At 47.1% G+C, this 19,667-nt stretch overlaps 2 protein-coding genes across 9 annotated transcripts in view; one reads left to right on the forward strand and one right to left on the reverse strand.

The window, feature by feature from the left end:
* Positions 1–553: 553 nt before the first annotated feature.
* On the forward strand, positions 554–9,006 carry RPL3L (ribosomal protein L3 like). Of its 2 annotated transcripts, XM_079952707.1 has the most exons (10): positions 554–714; positions 1,225–1,417; positions 2,197–2,365; positions 3,754–3,889; positions 3,999–4,185; positions 5,189–5,349; positions 6,137–6,238; positions 6,449–6,544; positions 7,650–7,769; positions 8,862–9,006. In XM_079952707.1, the coding sequence occupies exons 1-10, from the start codon at positions 712–714 to the stop codon at positions 8,916–8,918; spliced, it is 1,224 nt and encodes a 407-aa protein (XP_079808833.1). In that variant the 5' UTR covers positions 554–711; the 3' UTR covers positions 8,919–9,006. The 2 variants fall into 2 exon arrangements, with proteins under 2 accessions (XP_079808833.1, XP_079808834.1); XM_079952708.1 differs by lacking the exon at positions 6,449–6,544.
* Positions 9,007–9,376: 370 nt separating this feature from the next.
* The window catches only part of LOC307202591 (testis-expressed protein 2-like), a 32,179-nt gene continuing 21,888 nt past the window's right edge, over positions 9,377–19,667 (reverse strand). For 6 of the 7 annotated variants that reach the window (XM_079952697.1, XM_079952696.1, XM_079952694.1 and 3 more), the window contains 8 exons: positions 18,434–18,666; positions 17,332–17,478; positions 16,935–17,034; positions 16,062–16,194; positions 14,715–14,852; positions 13,736–13,948; positions 13,267–13,387; positions 9,377–11,538 (listed from right to left, as the gene is read on the reverse strand). In XM_079952697.1, the coding sequence (XP_079808823.1) occupies positions 11,413–11,538; positions 13,267–13,387; positions 13,736–13,948; positions 14,715–14,852; positions 16,062–16,194; positions 16,935–17,034; positions 17,332–17,478; positions 18,434–18,666 (1,211 nt within the window). In that variant the 3' untranslated portion in view covers positions 9,377–11,412. Of the gene's footprint in view, positions 11,539–13,266; positions 13,388–13,735; positions 13,949–14,709; positions 15,238–15,630; positions 16,195–16,934; positions 17,035–17,331; positions 17,479–18,433; positions 18,667–19,667 lie in introns of those variants that run through there. The other variant, XR_013832949.1, reaches the window with a different exon arrangement.

A 19,667-nucleotide genomic window follows, 5' to 3' on the forward strand; every position in this document is an offset into this window, starting at 1 on the left:
GACTTCTATGTAATAAGGAGTCTCAGTGTACTTGAGATATAGTTTCTCCTAAGAATGTAAGAAGTGCCCAGCTACTGGATCAGACCAATGGCCCATCTAGTCCAGTATCCTGTTCTCATGGTGGCCAACCAGGTGCCTCTTCTGGGAAGCTCACATAACAGGATATTAGCACAATGGCATTCTGCTTTTGACAGTGGGTTTAGATAGAACATAGCTATTGTGCCAGTAACCACTGACAGCCTTATCCTCATAAATATTTTCCCCAAATTTCTTTTCATCTGCTAGCTGTGCCAATCCCAAGTTTATATGTATTAACTGTGGGTGCTGAATGGCAAATAGACAGCACTGTGCATCCTCTGGGGCACACTTCCTTATTCCTTCACTTACCTAGGCTGGTGTACGACTGACATGTTCCCCAGGTGGCAAGGCAGAATTTTGACCCTTCCCGTCTGCCGTACATAGATGGCAATTGCACATGGTGGTAAACTGAGACCCCTGCTTCCAAGATGACCTTTCGTCTCCATTCCAATTGCTGGTGGTGTCAGGCCCCTGTCAGCTTGCCCGGGTATGAAATGAATATAGCATCAGAATGAAGCCAGCTGCTAAATTTATGTCTTGGGGGCCGAGAAACATCTTTGGTATTAGGCAACCAAGTCACTTGCTGGTGGCCTCTTTCGCTACTGCTGACCGGGACTGAGAAGACGTCTGATCATGGTCAGTACTGACTTGCTGTGGGCTAGGCCTGCCTTTGGGGTGGGTGGGTGGGTGGGTGATATAGGAACAATGGGGTTGGGAGTTTTGTGATGGGGAGACACCATGTGATGGTTTTGCAGTTTTAATGAACTTTTGTAAGCTTCATTCTGATGGCTGTACCCTGAGAAGCAGCAAATAAGTATTTTAAATACATAAAACACTCTCCAGCATTTTCCCAGAAACACAATAAACTTTGTAATGGACCTATCCTCACACCAAGGATCACCCAGCCCCTTCAACGCATTTCTGCAACCTCACAGATCCCCTTTGCTGTATTAATCAGTAGCTTGTCATGCCATGAGAACCATAACTGTGTTGGACTGGGACCTGGGAGATCAGGAGTTCAAGTCCCAAAGCATCGCACTGGGATGTTCTTGGGAATCCCACTGGGAAGTTCTTGGTCAATGACCATTATCTTTGTGGGTGTGGGTGTGCTTTACTTTCACCCCTTTTTTCATCCCCGCCCCCCAGTCCCACCGCAAATTTTCAGCTCCCAGGCATGGCCACCTGGGCTTCCTCCCTCACAAGAGGAGCCACCGTCACCGCGGGAAGGTGAAGACGTGGCCCAAAGATGACCCCAGCAAACCGGTTCACCTGACGGCCTTTCTGGGCTACAAAGCCGGCATGACTCACATCCTCCGGGAACACTACAGGCCGGGGCTAAGTAAGTGGAAGGATTCATGGGAGGAGTCAATGCAAAGCTGGGGGAAAGGGCTGTAGCTCAGTGGTGGAGCACAGAAAGGTCCTCAAAGGCATCTCCAGTTGTAGGGTTGCAGAGAGGTGGCCTGGGAAAAACCTCTCTCTGGCTGAGGCCCTGGGGAGCTGCTGCCTGTCAGAGTAAGAACAGACAGCTAGATGGACCAAAGTTGGTATAAAGCAGATTCCTGTGTTCAAACGCAGGCACCAACCCCCAGCATGATTGAGCATCTGCTGATGGCCCTGGGGCTCAGAAGGAACCATCACCAACTAGCCTGACCCAACTACTGCCAGCAGTCACTCATCCACTCAACCCCACCAGGACATCCAATATGAATAAGAATAAGAATTTTGAAGCCAAATCTGATCTGCAGTGGTCACCCACCATATTAATTACTCCTATACAACACTGTGAGGAAAGGGGTTGCATTTTGGGTAATTTAATATTGCTGGGGCTGGTGTCATTCTGCATAGTGCTTTTTTTTTTCATAGAAAAATAAGTGTCGGTACTCACCATGAAGTTTTTACAGTCAAGTGCCACACTTTTTAACATCAACTTAAAGAGGTGGCGGTACTGTGTATCCTTGAGTACCCCCTGGGAGAAACACACAGGTACTGCAGCATCCGGTGGGCCAAAGGTTCCCATTCCAGCTGAATACTGAGCTAGACGGCCCAGCAATCTAACTCTGCACCAGGCTGTTTCCTGTGATTCTAAGCCTGCTCCTTCTGCATTCCTTTAATTTTCAGAGGTCTCAAAGAGGGAGGAGGTGGAAGCTGTCACCATCATAGAGACACCACCTTTGGTGGTCGTTGGACTGGTGGGCTACATCGAGACGCCCAGGGGGCTGAGGAATTTCAAGACCATCTTCGCAGAGCATATCAGCGATGAATGTAGAAGACGTTTCTACAAGAACTGGTGAGCGGTTTCCTGTGCAGCGGACAGAGGGAATGGACAGACAAAATGGTCCACAGGTGCCACATGGCAAATGTCCAATCAGCACATACATGTGGAGGAAACATCTCCAGACAGACAGGGCTGGCCCTACCATTGGGCATTGTGAGGTGTGTCATGAAAGGGCTTCCTCTTGTAAATGACTTAGAGCAGCATCTGCTGGCTGATGAGCTATGCTAAGCTGGTTTCTTGTGCTTCCTCCAAAAGTGCCGGTAGTGGTCACCCCCCAGGAGTTTTGCACTACAAATCCCATCAGCCTCAGCTGTGCTGGCTAGGAGTAATGGGAGTTGTAGTCCAAAACACCTACAGGGCCCCAGGTTGCAGAGAGGTTGGACTACGCAGGCAGGTCGTTTTGCAAATTCCTTGGTATAAATGTGCAGTGAGAACATAACATAAGAACATCAGAGGAACCTGCAGGGTCAGGCCAATGGCCCATTTAGTACAGCATCCTGTTCTCACAGTGGCCAGCCAGTTGCCTGTGGGAAAGCTGCAAGGAGTATTCGAACATAAGAGCACTCTTCCATCCTGTGGTTTCCAACAAGTAATATTCAGAAGCATTGCTGCCTGTGGCAGACCCTCCAAGTGTCCCTATTTTCCAGGAACGGTCCTGGATTTACAGAAGCTGTCTTGGTTTCTGATTTGATCCCGGAATGTCCCACTTTTCCTTAGGACATCCCTATTTTCATTGGGGAAATGTTTGAGGGTATGGTGTTGTTGTTGTTTAGTCGTTTAGTTGTGTCCGACTCTTCGTGACCCCATGGACCAGAGCATGCCAGGCACTCCTGTCTTCCACTGCCTCCCACAGTTTGGTCAGACTCATGTTTGTAGCTTCGAGAACACTGTTCAACCATCTCGTCCTCTGTCGTCCCCTTCTCCTTGTGCCCTCCATCTTTCCCAACATCAGGGTCTTTTCCAGGGAGTTTTCTCTTCTCATGAGGTGGCCAAAGTATTGGAGCCTCAGCTTCAGGATCTGTCCTTCCAGTGAGCACTCAGGCCTGATTTCCTTAAGAATGGATAGGTTTGATCTTCTTGTACTCCATGGGACTCTCAAGGGTCTCCTCCAGCACCATAATTCAAAAGCATCAATTCTTCGGCGATCAGCCTTCTTTATGATCCAGCTCTCACTTCCATACAATACTACTGGGAAAACCATAGCTTGTACTGTACGGAGGGTATGGTAGGACGTCCCTATTCCAAACAGGGTTGCACCAAAGATTTGTATAACAGCGTTATGAAATTGGCAGCTTTATTTTCAGTTCGTTTCCTAATGATCTCTAGCACTGAAGTTGCCTTTTTCACAGCCTAAACCTTGTGGCCGATGGTTCACGATGGGATATGTCTCTCCTTTTCAGGCACAAGAGCAAGAAGAAAGCATTTACCAAGTACTGCAAGAAATGGCAGGATGAGGCCGGGAAGAAGCAGCTGGAGAAGGATTTCGCAGCCATGAAGAAGTACTGCAAGGTCATCCGCATCATCGTGCACACCCAGGTGAAGCCTTCCCATAATCCTTTGGGGCAGCCCTAGGGAAGAACGGTGCTTTGCAAAGCGGTGGCACTCTCTGTTGCATTGTGTTAACACTGAGCCTCTTTGGCTGCAGATGAAGCTCCTTCCACTGAGGCAGAAGAAGGCTCACATCATGGAGATCCAGCTGAATGGGGGCACCGTGGCAGAGAAGGTGGACTGGGCTCATGAGAAGCTGGAGAAGCAAGTGCCCGTCAGCACCGTCTTCTCCCAGAACGAGATGATTGACGTCATTGGTGTCACTAAGGGGCATGGGATGAAAGGTAGGAAGGAGCAGTGGTGAGCCTTGGCATAGAGATGTTTTCTTTATTACTTTACTTATTTATTGCATTGATATCCCATCTTTTTTCCCCAGGAGCTCAAGGGGACATACATGGTTCTCCCCCCCCCCTTCAATCCCCACAAAAACCATGAGAGGCAGTGATTGACCTAAGGTCACCCAGGTCTTCACTGGTTTTGGACTACGGCTCCCATCAGCCCCAGCCTAATACGGCCTTGTTGGCTGGAGCTGATGGGAGTTGTAGTCCAAAACATCAGGAGGGCACCAGGCTGGGGAAGGCTAGCATAGATTGTGGCCAGATTGACTTGGGGCAGTTGCTATCATAACCTTGATAAGGGAGGGGAAAGGGTGGGTGGTAGGAATCTGCACACTTTTGAGGCCCAATATATGCAAAATGCTGCCCCAGAAGAAAATGATTGATTCCAGGAGTACCCAGGATTTTGGGAAAACAAGTTTCTAGACCTCATTGCTGAGAACATCTAGGCCTTTTTTTCTGTTTCAGGGCTTAGAGCACACCCCCCTCCCCAGCCTGGTGCTGTGCAGATATTTTGGACTACAAGCCCCAGACATGGTGATGTGAGCTAATGTGAGTTGTAGTTCAAAAAGGAAAGGGCTGTAGCTCGGTGGTAGAGCATCTGGTTTGAATGCAAAAGGTTCCAGGGTTCAGTCTCTGGTATCTCCAGCTAGGACTGGAAGAAACCACTATCTTCTGAAACCCTGAAGAGCCTTTGCTAATCAGTGTAGACAGCTGAGATAGATGAACCAAAGGCTTGATCAGTATAAGGAAGCTTCTTATGTTTCTATTTCAATCACCCCTTTAGTCTGATTCTATGAGGACTAGAATCTTGCTTTATTTTTCAGGAAGATAGCATAGTTGAGGTAGGCTGAACTTTGCATGGATCCCTGGCATCTCTAGGGCTGTCGGAGAAAAACTTGCGCAGGGAGACTTTAACAACCTCTATAACAACATGACCTTTTTCATTTAGGTGTGACAAGTCGGTGGCATGCTAAGAAACTCCCGAGGAAAACTCACAAAGGACTGCGTAAGGTCGCATGTATTGGAGCCTGGCATCCTGCCCGGGTGGGCTACTCCATTGCCCGGGCTGGCCAGAAAGGCTACCATCACCGCACTGAACTTAACAAGAAGGTACAGTGCCCTTCTTCCTTCACCTTCCTTCCTTCCTGTTCTTTTGGGCTCATTCACAATGGACTTGAGTCTGCTTCTGGTTGGCTCCAGGCTGACATCACCATTCCGTACCCGCCTGCTCACCCAATCTCTTGGGAGTCTGGGAAATGCTGATGGCAATAGCTCCCCAGCACCTGAACTCTTTCTTTTGTTGTTAATTTTTTTTAAAAGAAACAAAGACTCAAAAATGTAAACCATAAAGTGTCACAGCCTAGAAGGACAAAGGTATAGTGCAGATCCAAAGGGATTATAAAGTATTTACTCGTACAAAGATTCTCTTTACAAGTAATATAGATTTATAAAATTAAAAGTATTCTCCACCTGTGAGTTCCATCATTATTGAGAATAAAGATTCTATATAGTCTTAAAGGAGCCAGACATTGGCTGGCACCTATTTCAATGAGAAATAAAATCAGGCCATATATGAATAAAACCTGGTCATTCAAGCTTTGCCCTTTAAATACTTTTGGTTTGTGACAAATCTTTTCAAGAAGGGCAATTTGCAAAACCCTTGAATGCTATAAATCCTATTAAGATTAAAGGTCTTCCAGGATTTAACAATACAGTTCCAGGCTGCTGGTACTTTTCAAATTCCATTCTGTTTCCATGTACAGGTTCAAAAGTGCCAGGTGGAAAGATGGAGTAATAGTTTATTTTGGTCTTTTATTTCTTTTTAAATATTAATTTGATAACAACAGCAACCACAAAAGTGCAAACATAACAGAGCCTCATCTCTTCTTCACCTTAGGTTTACCGCATTGGGCGCGGGGTTCACATAGAAGATGGCAAAGTGGTGAAGAACAACGCCTCCACCAATTATGACACAACCGAGAAAACAATTACCCCACTGGTAAAATAGAATCATAGTTGGAAGGGACCACTAGGGTCATCTAGTCCAACCCCCCTGCAATGCCGGAATCTTTTGACCAATGTGGGACTCGAACCCATGACTATGACAATGGTCCTTCCCCTTACGTACTTGTGCCCAGATTTGTGGTGGGCACTCTGTTGCTGGCCTGGCAGCTTCCTTCTCTACATTAACTCACCTTTCTTCCCCCAGGGTGGATTCCCTAAGTATGGAGAAGTCAACAATGATTTCGTGATGGTGAAGGGTTGCGTGGTGGGCACCAAGAAGCGGGTGCTCACCCTCAGGAAGGTGAGGCCTGTATCAGAGAAATGGAGTGTGAGGGAGATGTGACTTCCTGTGAGGGTGGGTGGGGCCCAAAGGAGACTGGTTGGATTTGGACCCAAGCAATGAGCAGGTGGCCAGTTCATTTCCATGTCCAATTCAAGGTGTTTAAAGCCCTAAATGACTTAGGCCCCAAATACCTGAGACTGCCTCCTTCCCTACAGGCACACTCTCAGGTGTTAAGGTCAGCAGAAGGTGCCCTCTTGGTAGCAGCATCATCCTCAGTCATTTTGGCTGCTTGTAGTCCGGGAGAGAGCAATCTCTGGAGCAACCCCAAAGTTGTGCACCTTTGCTAGACAGTGTCTCTTGTATGCTGAATATACCTCTCTTGACACATCAGATATCTGTCTTTTGTAGTCACCTTATTCCAGGGGCTTTCATTTGTTTAAAACTGGTTTTAATATTGAATCTTAAATTGTCATAACCCACCCTGGGAACTGATAGTGAGGGGTGGGAAATGAATTGAAGTAATAATCAACAGTAGTACTAATAATAGCACGAGACTGTAGGTGCTTTGTTCCCGAGGGAGAAGGGAAGTTGGGGCTACAGCTAAGCGTCCATTCTAAAGGGCTTTGGGAGCTGCTGTGGGGACAATAACATCAGCCTGCCTTACAGGAGTGTTGTGAGGACCACAAGAAGTTAAGAAACATGAAAGACAATGAGCAGCCTTTGTAAACACCTCTTAAGAAAGGCAGGAGATAAACGTTAAGCAATCATTCTTGTTCTTACGATTTAAGACTATTTATTATTGTTAACTTTGACCTAGCAAGGTTCCCTTTCGACAGACCAGGGGCCGGCCTGTGGCATGGGTTTTGCACCTAAATTGCCCGCCACTAGTACAAACTTACATTAGGTTGAGGCAGAAGTTACAAGTTACTGGTCTCTGCAGCCACAGCAGGCACTGTGATTCTCCAGTGGTTTGACTTCAGTGGTCGTCTCACCTTGCCTAATGGTAGGGTTGTCCCCATGTCACTCAGCTAAGTTGTCCATGTTCAACAAGCGATTCCCCACAGAAAACTCTGCCCCCTCACCCTTGCACTTTCATTTAATGGACCCCTTTCCCTTCTTCCAGTCCCTTCTGGTCCATACAAGCAGGAAGGCCTTGGAACCTGTGGAGCTGAAATTCATTGACACGACCTCCAAGTTTGGTCATGGACACTTCCAGACAGCTCAAGAAAAGCGTGCTTTCATGGTGAGTCTTAGCCGCGAAACATGATGCAGAGAAGAAAAATCCTTTGAGAAGGATATGTGACCAAATGTGACTGGGGGAAGCAGCGCTGCCAACCAAGACTTGGGATAAGGGTACTAAAACTTCTTCCTACCCAGGGCATATCTAAGAAGCACAATCCCATTGTGCCATTTCTTTTCTCTGTCCTGAAACTTACAGAATGATAGAACTGTAGCGCTGGAAGGGACCCCAGGGACCCCAGCCCTTGCGACGCAAGAATCACAGATAACCAAGCTTCAGCTTGTCTCCATTGGGTTCTAGTATTATGGGGGGAGATATCTTCACATCTTACAAACTTCTGCAAACTTCTGCCAAGTCCTATCTTATTTGCCTTCCCCCAATACTTAAGAAGCCCCCAAAATTGTAGACTTTCTGCATAGGAAAGTTGCTCTAACACCCTGGATAATTTTGATTACCCTTTCCTGTGCCTTATGCAGCTTTGCAATATCCTCTTTGAGATTTATACACTGCCTAAGAACAGATTGTTTTGATCCCAAGTAGAAAATATATTTTCCATTTCAATTCAAACAAAAAAAAAATAGTGAGAAATTTTAGGGAAAGCATTAGGTGGATGACCAGCCTTCCCCAATCTGGTGCCCTCCAGATGTTTTGGACTTCAATTCCCATCAGCCACAGCACCGTATGGCTGTGCGGGATGAGGCTGATGGTAGTTGTAGTTCAATGCACCTGGAAGGCCCCAGCCTGGGGAATGTGGCCCAATACCAGCCAAAGATACTCCATTAGGTATTGTCCTGCTCTCTTTTGCACCGGAAGGATAGGAGTGATGAGATTTGTTAGTTCAGAACACCTGGAGAGGAGGCACCATGTTGCCTACCCCTGCTAGCCACATTTGTTGGAAATGAAGGGCAGTTTTGCATCAGTCAGGAAAACAGGCTGCCCTGCAACATATACCTCTCACTCCCTGTGGAGACAAAACAACAAAAAGAGCAGAAATGTACAAAAGTCCCCTTTTGCCCCTGATGCAAATTATTGCCTTTTGTCTTGCAAGCATAGCTTTTAAGATTCCATGGCCATTTTTTTCTGCTTCTGTTTCAGGGCCCACAGAAGAAGCACCTGGTGAAGGGGAAGGTGGAAACCCAGGAGGAATTGTGAAAAGGGCTTCTCCTAAGATGCTTCCAGACTCCAGTCCAACTTTGTCACTGCTTTGAATAGTTGCAAACATAAATACACTGAAACAAAACCGGTACTTAGTCTTATGTTCTTGAAAAGGTATATGCTCCCCACATTTGTCTCAGAAGTCTTTCAGGGCGTTGCATTTATAGCATCATCTGGACTTAGAATTATAGAATTGTAGAGTTGGAATGGAGCCAGAGGGTCATCTAATCCAACTCCCTGCAAGCAGGAATCTCAACTAAAGCATCCATGACAGACGACCATCCAACCTCTGCCTTAAAACCTCTAAGGAAGAAGAGTCCACTACCTGAGGAAGTCCATTCCACTGTTGAACAGCTTTTACCATCAGAACGAGCAGCTCTGCCTCTTTGGGTACTTTGACAGAGACCAAATGCAAGAGACACAAGGAATAACAAAAGCAAACACACCCCCAGGAATCGATGCAAACCTTTATTTCCCTTCACCTTCCCCATCATTTCTAGTTGCCTTTGGCTCACACATCATCCGTGGTTTGTAAAGCCCTTTGATTAGATGCGACCATTTCATTGTCGTGAATTTCCAAAGCTATTGCTCTGTTAAAATGTTTTATTGCATGGGAAACGGAAACAGTACCTCTAAAACCCACTTCATGCTGCCGGGTTAGCTGTCACGACGGGCTCGGTTTCCTTTGCATTGCTAAATGTCCCTGATGTGAAATCTCCTGGGACATGACATGGGTTTAGAGCATCTTCCCCCAACTTGGTTCCCTTAGGCTGTTTCAGACTGCAACTCCGATCAGCTCCCACCAATGCTGGCTTGGGCTGATGGGGATTGTAGTCCATAGTGGCTATGCTAGCTGGGGTTGATGGGAGCTGTAGTCCAACATTGTGGGAGGGTACTAGGAAGGCTGGTTTAGAGGCAGGGTTGCAAAGGTGGGCTGGGGTGCTCTTGGCAGGCAGAGGGTATATATAACTATTGAGAAAGGAGAGCCAACTCTCCTTTCTGCCTCACTTGCAGCACAGCATAGAACGGTTTCAGGAATTAACACAATATGCTTCTCTTTCTAACATAGGCAGTCCATATCTTTAGCATTCAGATAACAGGGCTAAGCCTCCAGAAGCCACGCTTGCCTTGTTCCTCCACTCATGGTTCTGTGATTGCCTCTTTCGATAGTCTCTAATCTCACAGCAGTAAATAGCACACCTCCAAGAAGGACGTTGTGGAGCTATGAAAACCTCCTCCCTACCCCCACCAAAGACTCTCATGAAATTGGCCACAGCCTCCAGCCCTGGAGTGTCCCAGCTGCGGAGTCGACATGCTCAGACATCCTAAGGATTAGTCTAGATGCAATTGTGAGTATGTTTTCAAATCCCTGTAGTCAGCAGCCCCAGTTGCAATCAGCCACCAGCCGTGGAAGGGGATGCTGCTGTTCTGGATCACAATTGGGGCATAGCCAGGGTGAGGGGAGGTTGATCCTTTCTTGCCAAAAAACCCTCCTCAGAATATGTGATTTGAATTTTAAAAAGCCACATAATGAATTATGTAAATTGTGTCGTCAATATGTTATTTCACCCCATTCACTGAGAGTGCCTTAGGAGACCCCCTATTCCCTGCACGGAGCTGCAGTTCTCAACAGCTTTAACAAATTAAAGTTCCCAGGATTCCTTCTTTTTGGGGGGAGCCTTGACTGTTAAAGTGGTGATACATTCTCGCTTGGTCTCAACCTGCATTCCACACTTTCCTCATCAATTTGGAGGCTTGAATTCCCTTAAACCTCCCCTCCCCTCATCAGGAGAAGGGAGAATTTTCACAGAGTAAAGAGTTGTGTGATGTTCTTCACAGGTTCCTTGCATGCCTTCCCGGGGGAAATACAAACGCTTCTACTGTTAACTCTCTCTGTTTCCTTTCCTCTGGCCTGTGAGTAGCAAGGAGGTCAGAGAGATGGTTCACTCAGAGGCTCGGTTTTCAGATTTTAGGATTTCTCTCCCCACCATTGCAAACCTGGGTGGAAATAGGACTTCAGACTGCTTGCAGAAAGAGCCCTTTCTTTCCTTGTCATCCCCTCTTTTCTTTGGCCTCTTCAGTTTTAATGACTGTTCTGACATTTAAAAGATGCTTAACATGGCTGTTATTTGCAAAGACGGGACCTAGGTGGAAGTGGGCTTGGAATCTCCCCTACTTTTTTTTCCTCTTTGCAAAGCTAATGATAGCACTACAGAAATTCTTCCTTGCACTGGTAGGAATCTGGTGCTTGTAAGGGAGAATCTTGGAGTATCTCCTCCACACTGAGAAATGTATCCTGTGAAATATCCAGAGGATGGGTGGGGGGACCTCTTTTGCTGGAGAGAAGCCCCTGAACGACAAGCTGAATAGATGAGCCAGGAGATGAGACCAGCAGTGTGGCTCAAGGGTGATGCTGGGTTCGCAGGCCCTGATAATCCTGGAGGACCCCATCAAGCGTCTTGAGCCAGCCAACCCACCAGTGGGCAGTTCCTCAAAATTTTGCTGCGCCCTCTCCTGGGAATTCCTTCTGGAGTCCTTCTGTGGGCAGCTGGGATTCCAAACCAGAATGCATGAGGGGTAAGATGAGATCGTCCATATTTGGCATCACTAAAATTTTCTAAGGGGTTGAAGGGGTGGGAGGGAGAGAAAAGAAATCAGGTTAGAAACATGCCACCAAGTTTTCTGCAAGCAAAAATACCTCTAGAAGGCTCGGTGCATCCAAGTGGTCTATATAATGGAGATGATCTGCTGAAAACTGTGCTCTCTATGGGCCCCTCCAGAGTCTGTTTATTGAGCATTCCTCTTGATATACTTCCACAAAGCTAACACTGAGGTTTGATAAGATCCAGACTTTACTGAGCGCCCATGCTCTCCAGTGCATTTCTCTGTCACTTTCAAAACCACAAGAAGTATACGTCTGTTTGTTTTTAAAGTGGTTTCGTTGCACTTTGATCCACTTTCAGTGTGGAAGCCTAGAGCTGCAGTATGTGCTTCAAACCCTCCTGCGAGGCGGTAACAGTCTGGAGGCAACCTATGGTGGAAATGCACTTAGCAGGAAACTCATTGATGTGTCTGAACAGGGCAGCTCCATCTCCTCTCTCTAATGGGTGCCACTGCTTAGTCCACCTCTTGATGTCATTACACCAAGGATGAGTAGCCTTCAGGTTTGCAGGCTCTGCTTTGCTGTGGTTTTTTACTGGAACCCCAGGACCCACCAGCCAGGTGCACAATAGTGGCTGGGTGGGACACTGTCTTCTCAGAATTACCGTATTTTTCGCTCTATAAGACGCACCCGACCATAAGACGCACCTAGTTTTTAGAGGAGGAAAACAAGAAACAAGAAAGCAATGCAAAGCCTCTTGAGCGAAGAGGCAGGAGTGCTCCCGCTGCACTCAAGAGGCTTTGTGGGGCTATCGCTGAAGCCAGGAGAGCGAGAGAGATTGGTGCGCACCAATCCCTCTTGCTCTCCTGGCTTCAGCAACAGCTGCACAACCTGCATTTGCTCCATAAGACGCACACACATTTCCCCTTACTTTTTAGGAGGGGAAAAGTACGTCTTATACAGCGAAAAATACGGTAAGGGACAAGGTGCCTCTGAATGCTCAGCTCAATAAGTTTTCAGTGCCAGAACAGAGTTTGCACTCTTTGTGCAAAACCCACTTCTGGTTCCACTACCACCACCAGCATCTCCCCCCAGCAGGCTTTTTTCATCACATGGCAGTTTCAACAGGAAGACTCCATTCAGGGGAACTGTAAAAGCCCACTGATAAGAGAACACCTGTGTTGCATGCAGAAGTCCCCAGGTTCAATCCCCTGCAGCACATTCAGGTAGCACTGGAAATATGCCCTGCATAAAATACTTGAAAGTCCCTGCCAGTCATTGTAAACAATACTAGGCTAGAAGGACCGATGGTCTGACTTGGGCTAAGGCTGTTTTCTATTCCCCAAGAAAGAAGGACTGTAGCTCAGTGGTAGAGAATCTTGTTTCCATGCAGCAGGTCCCACTGGCATCTTCAGGTAGGGCAGGGAGGGACTCCTTGTCTGAGACCCTGGAGAGCTGCTGCCTGTCAGTGTAGACAATACTGAGCTAGATGGACCACTGGTATGACTCAGTACAAGGCGGCCTCCTGTGCTTACAGCTGTTTTGGTAAACAGCCTTAGCCAGACCTATCCTTCAGCAATCTGTCTCATCGCTTTCAGAACAGTTGGGTAACCAGGTGGCCATCATGATTCTATGATTCTATAACCAAATCTTGTGTTAACGAGTGACTTATTAGACTGCATTCCTTGCTTTGAGCCCAGCTCGCCTGTTTCCAGAACCTGGCCTATTTCCAAAGACAGGTACCTGGAATTCATGCTGAAGCTTCTTCTCAATCCATTCTGTGACATGGATGAAGGTGACCTCTCGTTCCCCCAGCTTTGGGCGGACCTTCAGATCCAGCTGTGGTGGAGTCCGGAAGCTGTACCTGGAGCAAGGAGGCAGAAAAGATTCATGTAGACTCTCCCTTTCCCTCTGCAACCATTGCGATGAGCCCATCCTTACATTCTTGGATGCCCCCGCCCTGCCAGTGATTATTTTTTTGCTAAGAGATGAAGCACTGAAGTAGCCTGGAATATATGCAGCCCAGTTCTGCAACACCATCTTGTGGACTTCTCTGGGCTACCCAGACTGCCGTTGTTTGAGAGCCTGCTCTGCTGAGCTAGATGGACAAGGGTTTCTCACTTGCCTTCCCTTTGCCCCAGTCTGGTCACACAGCACAGGCCCCAGCAAACCCTTTGAGGCCTGTTCCCCTCTCTGCCTTCTAGCTTCCTACCAGATTCGGTCAGTTGGGGGCGGTGGGATGTTCACAGCCAGCGTGCCTGTCAGCTCTTGGACCTCCACCGTCAAGAGCAAGGGGGTGTTGGAGACCTCCTCTATCTTCTTCTTAATAAACTCGTTCTCGGTGGCCTTCTGGAAGTACTTGGACTTGGCAATCTTGTCCACAAAGCGCAGGATCTTCCGGCTGGTGCTGTTTCCGCTGACGTGGCTGAGAGAAAACAAAGTCAGGGTCAGCCTTTGCCTACGAAACATAGGCAAGTCTTGGGCAAGGGACATATGCCCAAGTCAAGGAACATTGAGTATGTGACCCCAAAGTTGCTGAAAGTGGCAATTTGGTCAGTGTAGATTTGAGATTGTTTGTTTATTTGCTTATGATATTAATATCCCGCCTTTCTTCCAAGGAGCTCAATGTGAGGTCAGAGGCACCAGCTTACGAGGGCGTTGGGGGGGGGGGTAGAATGCCGCATGTGTGGCATCATGCACGTTGTTGACGTTGCGTCATGAAATTGATGCGCGCGACGTCATGATATTGGGAGGAGCTGGGTGTGTGTGGCAGCCACGCAGCTTCAATGGCAGATGGCTTCTCCTTTACCTCCTCCTGGTGCCACCACTGGCAGGAGGCTGCTTCAACCCTCCTCCTCCATGGCAGGAAGAGGAGAAGGAACCGGCTACTGGAGCCACACCACGCTTGGCTCCAGGTTATGCCTCTGCGCTTCTTTGGACATTGGAGGTGCCCAGCACCTACCCCCAAAATATTTGAGGGGTCCAAAAGGGATCGGCCCCAGCAGCTGGCATCCCTGGGTGGGGTACATAGCTCTCCCCTCCCCATTTTTGCCCTATAGCTGCAGGGGATGATGGGAGTTGTAGTCTCAAATGGCTGTGCTTGGCTGGGGCTGATGGGAGTTGTCGTCTAAAGCATCTGGAGGGCAACAGGTTGTCGGGGGTTGTTCTGTGCTGTCTCTAGTTGGTTTTACCCTTCAGCCCCAGGAGGGGTACTCCTTTCTCCTGGGACCCCTGAGGACTCCATGTTGGGGAGGTCTTCTTCGTCAGAGGACCCAGCGCTGGAGGACTCTGCATCGCTGTCAGCCAGAAGGACTAAGCGGGGCTTCACACTGCAAGGGGAGAAAGAGAGAGAGGACCCTAAGCAACATAAGCCATTTGCAAGGGCCAAGGAAGGCCTGCCCTTGCGCAATGCTGTGTGCGTCAGGGACTGCCTGCGCTATTTAATTCCTTTCCCCCGGGGATTAAGAAGGTGCATCATGGTGACTGTGACCTACATAAGAGGATGAGGTCCAGAAGGGAGTTTCTCAGCAGCTGGGAGGAAATGGCTGGGGAGCTTTCAAGTCAACTAGCATCTCTGTCTGTGAAGTAGCATTCCCGCCTAGCAAAACACCCTCAGCCACTGAGTCTCAGCAAGGGAACACTTGGCTTTCTTCCTACCACCCTCCTAGGTTCATTTTCTCAGCTTCATTGTGCTTGTGCTTTCTGCATTAGCTGCTGGAGAGAGAAATGGGTGTGGAAATTGCTTGTATCGCCTTGTTTGTCCCATGTTATAAAAATACAATCATGAGGTACGTCACACCCAAATTCAACTGCCTGTGGCAGCTGCCTCACTCGATCTAATGAAAGCACCAGTTCTGCCTAATGATTTCCAGCTCCTGTTCTTATTCTTGAAACTGAGCTCCTTTTACTAACCAGAGAAGGAAAAGGTGCATTTGGTGCAAAAATGTGTTATTTTATACATTTGCCAAACCACAAAAAGGCCACAAAAAGGCAAAAATAAAATAAAAGCCTGTAGGTGTCAATGCCATTAGGTAATATCTCTCAAGCCCCCGCCTCTCTTTCTTCCAGCTATTTACTCACCAAAAGTTACTAATGCCAAATACATACCAGAGAACCTAAGCAAACAGTCCTCACCACCCTGTAAAATCAGATCTCCATTTTGATTAAACGATGGACTCTTTCCTAGAACCAATAATTCTCCAGCTGTCCTGCCTCCTGTTGTGGCAGATGAGGACAGATGGTTGATGATCCCATCCAACAGATGGTTCAGCACAATCTCTCAGAGAGAGCACAAGTTGCTTCTCATTCCTGCCGTCCCCTGGCCTGCTTTTATCTGGTTGAAATGTAACCTTCGCTTGGCTCGCCAGGCCTGTAAATAGATCCTTTGCTCCCATTAGTGGAGTCGCCTAATCCGAACTTTTCCTAAGAGGCTATTATGGCATACCATGATTTTCCAGGCTCTTGTAATTAAAGGCCAGATTTGAGAATGGGGAGCTAACACTCTTTGGACTGGTGCTGGGCTGGTGGGCTGGCCTCACCCTTCCCTGCCGTCCTCTGCTTTTCCACTCTCCTCTCCCAGGGCTTCTTTGCCTAGTTTGTACAAGTTCATCTTCGTTTCCAGGGTCATCTGCAGGGATCCGCTGTAGGTCACTTCCATGTCCACCCAAAGCCCTGCAGAGTGGAGAAGAGGACAGAGTTGGCGACTGCCAAAAGGAGATGTGCATGGCTGTTGAGAAGGGGTGAGCCCTTCTGTCAATGTGGGTTTCTCTCAGTTTCTCATTCCTGCCCCCGCCCCCCAATCATAAGCATTGTTTGGAGAACTTCATTGTTTCATATACAGTGGCTATATATTTCATACAAGCATATACTCACATACATGCATAGCTGCTTATATATTTAAATTCATTGTCATTTGGGTTCCTGATTATTTATTTAATCTTTTTATTTCATAACATTTATACGTTGCTTGACTGTAAAGGAAAACCCTCAGAGCGGTTTGCAAAGAGAATAAAACAATAAAATCATCAGTTAAAAAAGAAGTAAAAACAACTCTTTAAAGCGATATAAAATCGGCAATCACCTAAAACCAGATTAAAACATACATCTAATGTATTCTATTCTATATGTCTGGGTAGGCTTGTGTAAACCAAGCAAGGTTTTAGAAGATGCCGAAAAGAGAACCGTGATGACACTTGCCTGATGTCAATAGACAGAGAGTTTCAGAATGTAGATGCCGCCACACTAAAAGATTAATTTCTCACAAATATGAAACAGGCATTATGTTCCTGTGACTTTGTCTTTTTGTCTTTCATATTTGGGGAAACACTCCTTTGCGGGGAAACATATACAGCCCCACCACTAGAGGGAGGCAGTGCAAATCTGTTTCCCCCCTGTATGCTGCTACAGCTCACCTCGGTGATCGATGGTCGGGCTTGACGTGCTGAGTATTTGTGGAATGGAAGTCCCCATGTCCAGTTCAGTGAGTGTGAGCTCATTCATGAAGTACGGCAGCTGAGTTGGACCAAAAGAGAGGAAGGAGAAACAACAACTATCTGGCAGGAAGGGAAGTCAAAGAAAGGCAGAAACAAAAGACTACTTTCCAGTGAAACGCCAGCATATGGGGCCAACCCCATCTTGAAAACTTGGAGAGCTGCTGCCAGTCATTGTAGGCAATACTGAGCTAGATGGGTCTCATTCAGTATGAGAAAGAGTCCTAGGTTCCTAAAGGGAAGTTCTACAGCTCAGTGGTAAAGCATCTGCTTTGGACACAGAAAAAGAGGCGAAGAGAAAATGGGCCAATTTCCTTACCTTGATTCTGCCTAGTTTCTTCTGAATCTTGTTTGAAACTAGGTCTGCCCAACATTTTTCCCGTAGGAAGTCCCAAAACATTCTCCCAAGCACTGCATTGGCCCAAGCCATGTTTGTGTCACTCATGACATTTGTATCCCCAAAGAACTGAAAAGAAGGAAAAAGGGAGTCGCAGTACTGCAATGTCTCTTAAATTCTGTATAGGATCATCCAAGAGCAAGACATTCTAAACACCTGTAAGTGCTAGAACATGTGTTACTGTTCTAAAACATTTCTGACAATAGATTGAGATTGGGCAGGCGCCTTCACTATATTGTTTTAGACGCCTGCTGAAAACATTTATGTTTCTGTAAGCCCACCTAGCCATATAATTCAGCTACCTATGTTTGTTTCGAAAGTCTTACCAAATTATCTGTGTTTTAATGACAATGGTTTCATGCATATTTGTTTTTCAATTAATTTGTGGATTTTGGCTGTGTTTTGAGCTCTTTGATCACGTGGTTTATAGATCTTCTAAATAAATAAGTAAATGATGTTGTTTATCCTCTTTGGCCTCCTCCAAAAGCTGAACAAAGTGTGTCTCCAAAACATTCTCCCTCCTCTGTTAATTTTGTTGAGTGTTCACTAGAGAGTCGCTGAAGGTTTGCCAAAGAGCTGCCGCATATTTGTAATCTGCATTTGGCATCGAATTCTGCTTGATTTAACAAAAACCATTGTATGTGCTAAGGCTTACCTTTGATTTAGGGCAGGCTTCCTCAAACTCGGCCCTCCAGATGTTTTTGGCCTACAACTCCCATGAGCCCTAGCTAGCAGAACCAGTGGTCAGGGATGATGGGAACTGTAGTCTCAAAACATCTGGAGGGCTGAGTTTGAGGAAGCCTGATTTAGGGTGAGGACTTAAGGGCCTAACTAGACAGTATACATAAATGTGCAATGACCTCCTTTTTTTAAAAAAAAAAAAAACCCCAATGCAAGCAGTTTTGGGGACAATTGACTAACAGGAGGGAGTGTTTAACCCCTTTGCCTTCCTCCCTCCTGAGGGATGATATTGAAAGCATTTCCCTCTTTCTGGATTACCTGGTAATCTCAGTGGTTTTCTCACCTTTTTGGGTGTTGGGCTGCCTGCTGTACTGTGGGAGGGGCTCTCGGGTGGGCTGGCACATGTCCCTGTTGGGACTATTCGGGACATGTACATGTTGTAATCCAAAAGGAGCTTCTCCTGGACATTAACAACCAGGTCCTTGGGCTTGATGAGAGAAAGGAGGTCATCAGTGCTGCCTCTGCTGCTGCCACTGCTGCATGTCCCCTTTCCTGATGGGCTGAGCTGGTTTAAACCTGGCCAAGAGAAAGAGGGGGAGATTAGAGCCTTGCTACCTTCGGTTAAAGCAGGAAACATGGTTTTAGCCTCAGGTTTCTGAAAATCTTTATCTTCTGTTTCTTGGCAAATGTCTTGTTCTTATGAATTAGAAGGTAGTCTTATGAGTGTGTGGGCAATATCTGATCAATTTCCAATGCCAAAGGGAACGCTGAAGCATTTCCATTGCTCATACTCTCCTTCTTCTCCCGGCTTTAGCGCTTGCACTACAGTTTGTCCCTTCCCATGGCTAGCAAAAGTGGAAGGAAGTGATGCAAAAAATGAGGATTTGGGGACTAAGGTGTAATGTCACCTGCCTCAGGAACCCAGTGCTGGCCGGAGGAGGATGCACCAGTCATCCCACCTGGGGAATAGCCCTTCTACACTGCACCAGCCTGAGGACATGACACTCCCACAATGTCTGAAAATGATTTCCTAGCAGCCTCTCCAGCTCCACCACCTTGCAGGAACCATTGACTATTCTGCAGGCCATAATCAGCCTTTCCAGAGGGGTGGAGTCACTGGAGGGTCAAGCCCTGCAAGCCCTTCTCAGATAACTCTTAAGCTTTCGCTGAGGCAACATCTTCCCAGATGCAGCTAGCAGGACTCACTGGTTTTGTGAACAGCATCTCAGGAGTTCCCCCCCCCCAAAAAAAACATCCAAGTTAAAATGAATCTGAGAGAAGCACATTTTTGTGTGTGATTGGAGCAGACCCTCCAAGTGTCCCTATTTCCCAGGAACAGCTCCAGATTTACAGAAGCTGTCCTAGTTTCTGATTTGATCTCAGAATGCCCCACTTTTCCTTAGGTAAAGGTAAAGGGACCACTGACCATTAGGTCCAGTCGTGACCGACTCTGGGGTTGTGGTGCTCATCTCGTTTTATTGCCGAGGGAGCCAGTGTACAGCTTCCGGGTCATGTGGCCAGCATGACTAAGCTGCTTCTGGCAAACCAGAGCAGAGCACAGAAACACTGTTTACCTT

This window comes from Podarcis cretensis, assembly GCF_951804945.1.
Source record: "Podarcis cretensis genome assembly, chromosome: 14".
In the NCBI taxonomy this organism is placed as follows: domain Eukaryota; kingdom Metazoa; phylum Chordata; class Lepidosauria; order Squamata; family Lacertidae; genus Podarcis; species Podarcis cretensis.

Bases quoted from the DNA above. Each gene is read 5' to 3' on its own strand.
- RPL3L (XM_079952707.1), top strand. The intron at 6,545-7,649 runs GTGAGGCCTGTA...CCCTTCTTCCAG, and splicing joins GGGTGCTCACCCTCAGGAAG to TCCCTTCTGGTCCATACAAG. The intron at 7,770-8,861 runs GTGAGTCTTAGC...CTTCTGTTTCAG, and splicing joins AAGAAAAGCGTGCTTTCATG to GGCCCACAGAAGAAGCACCT.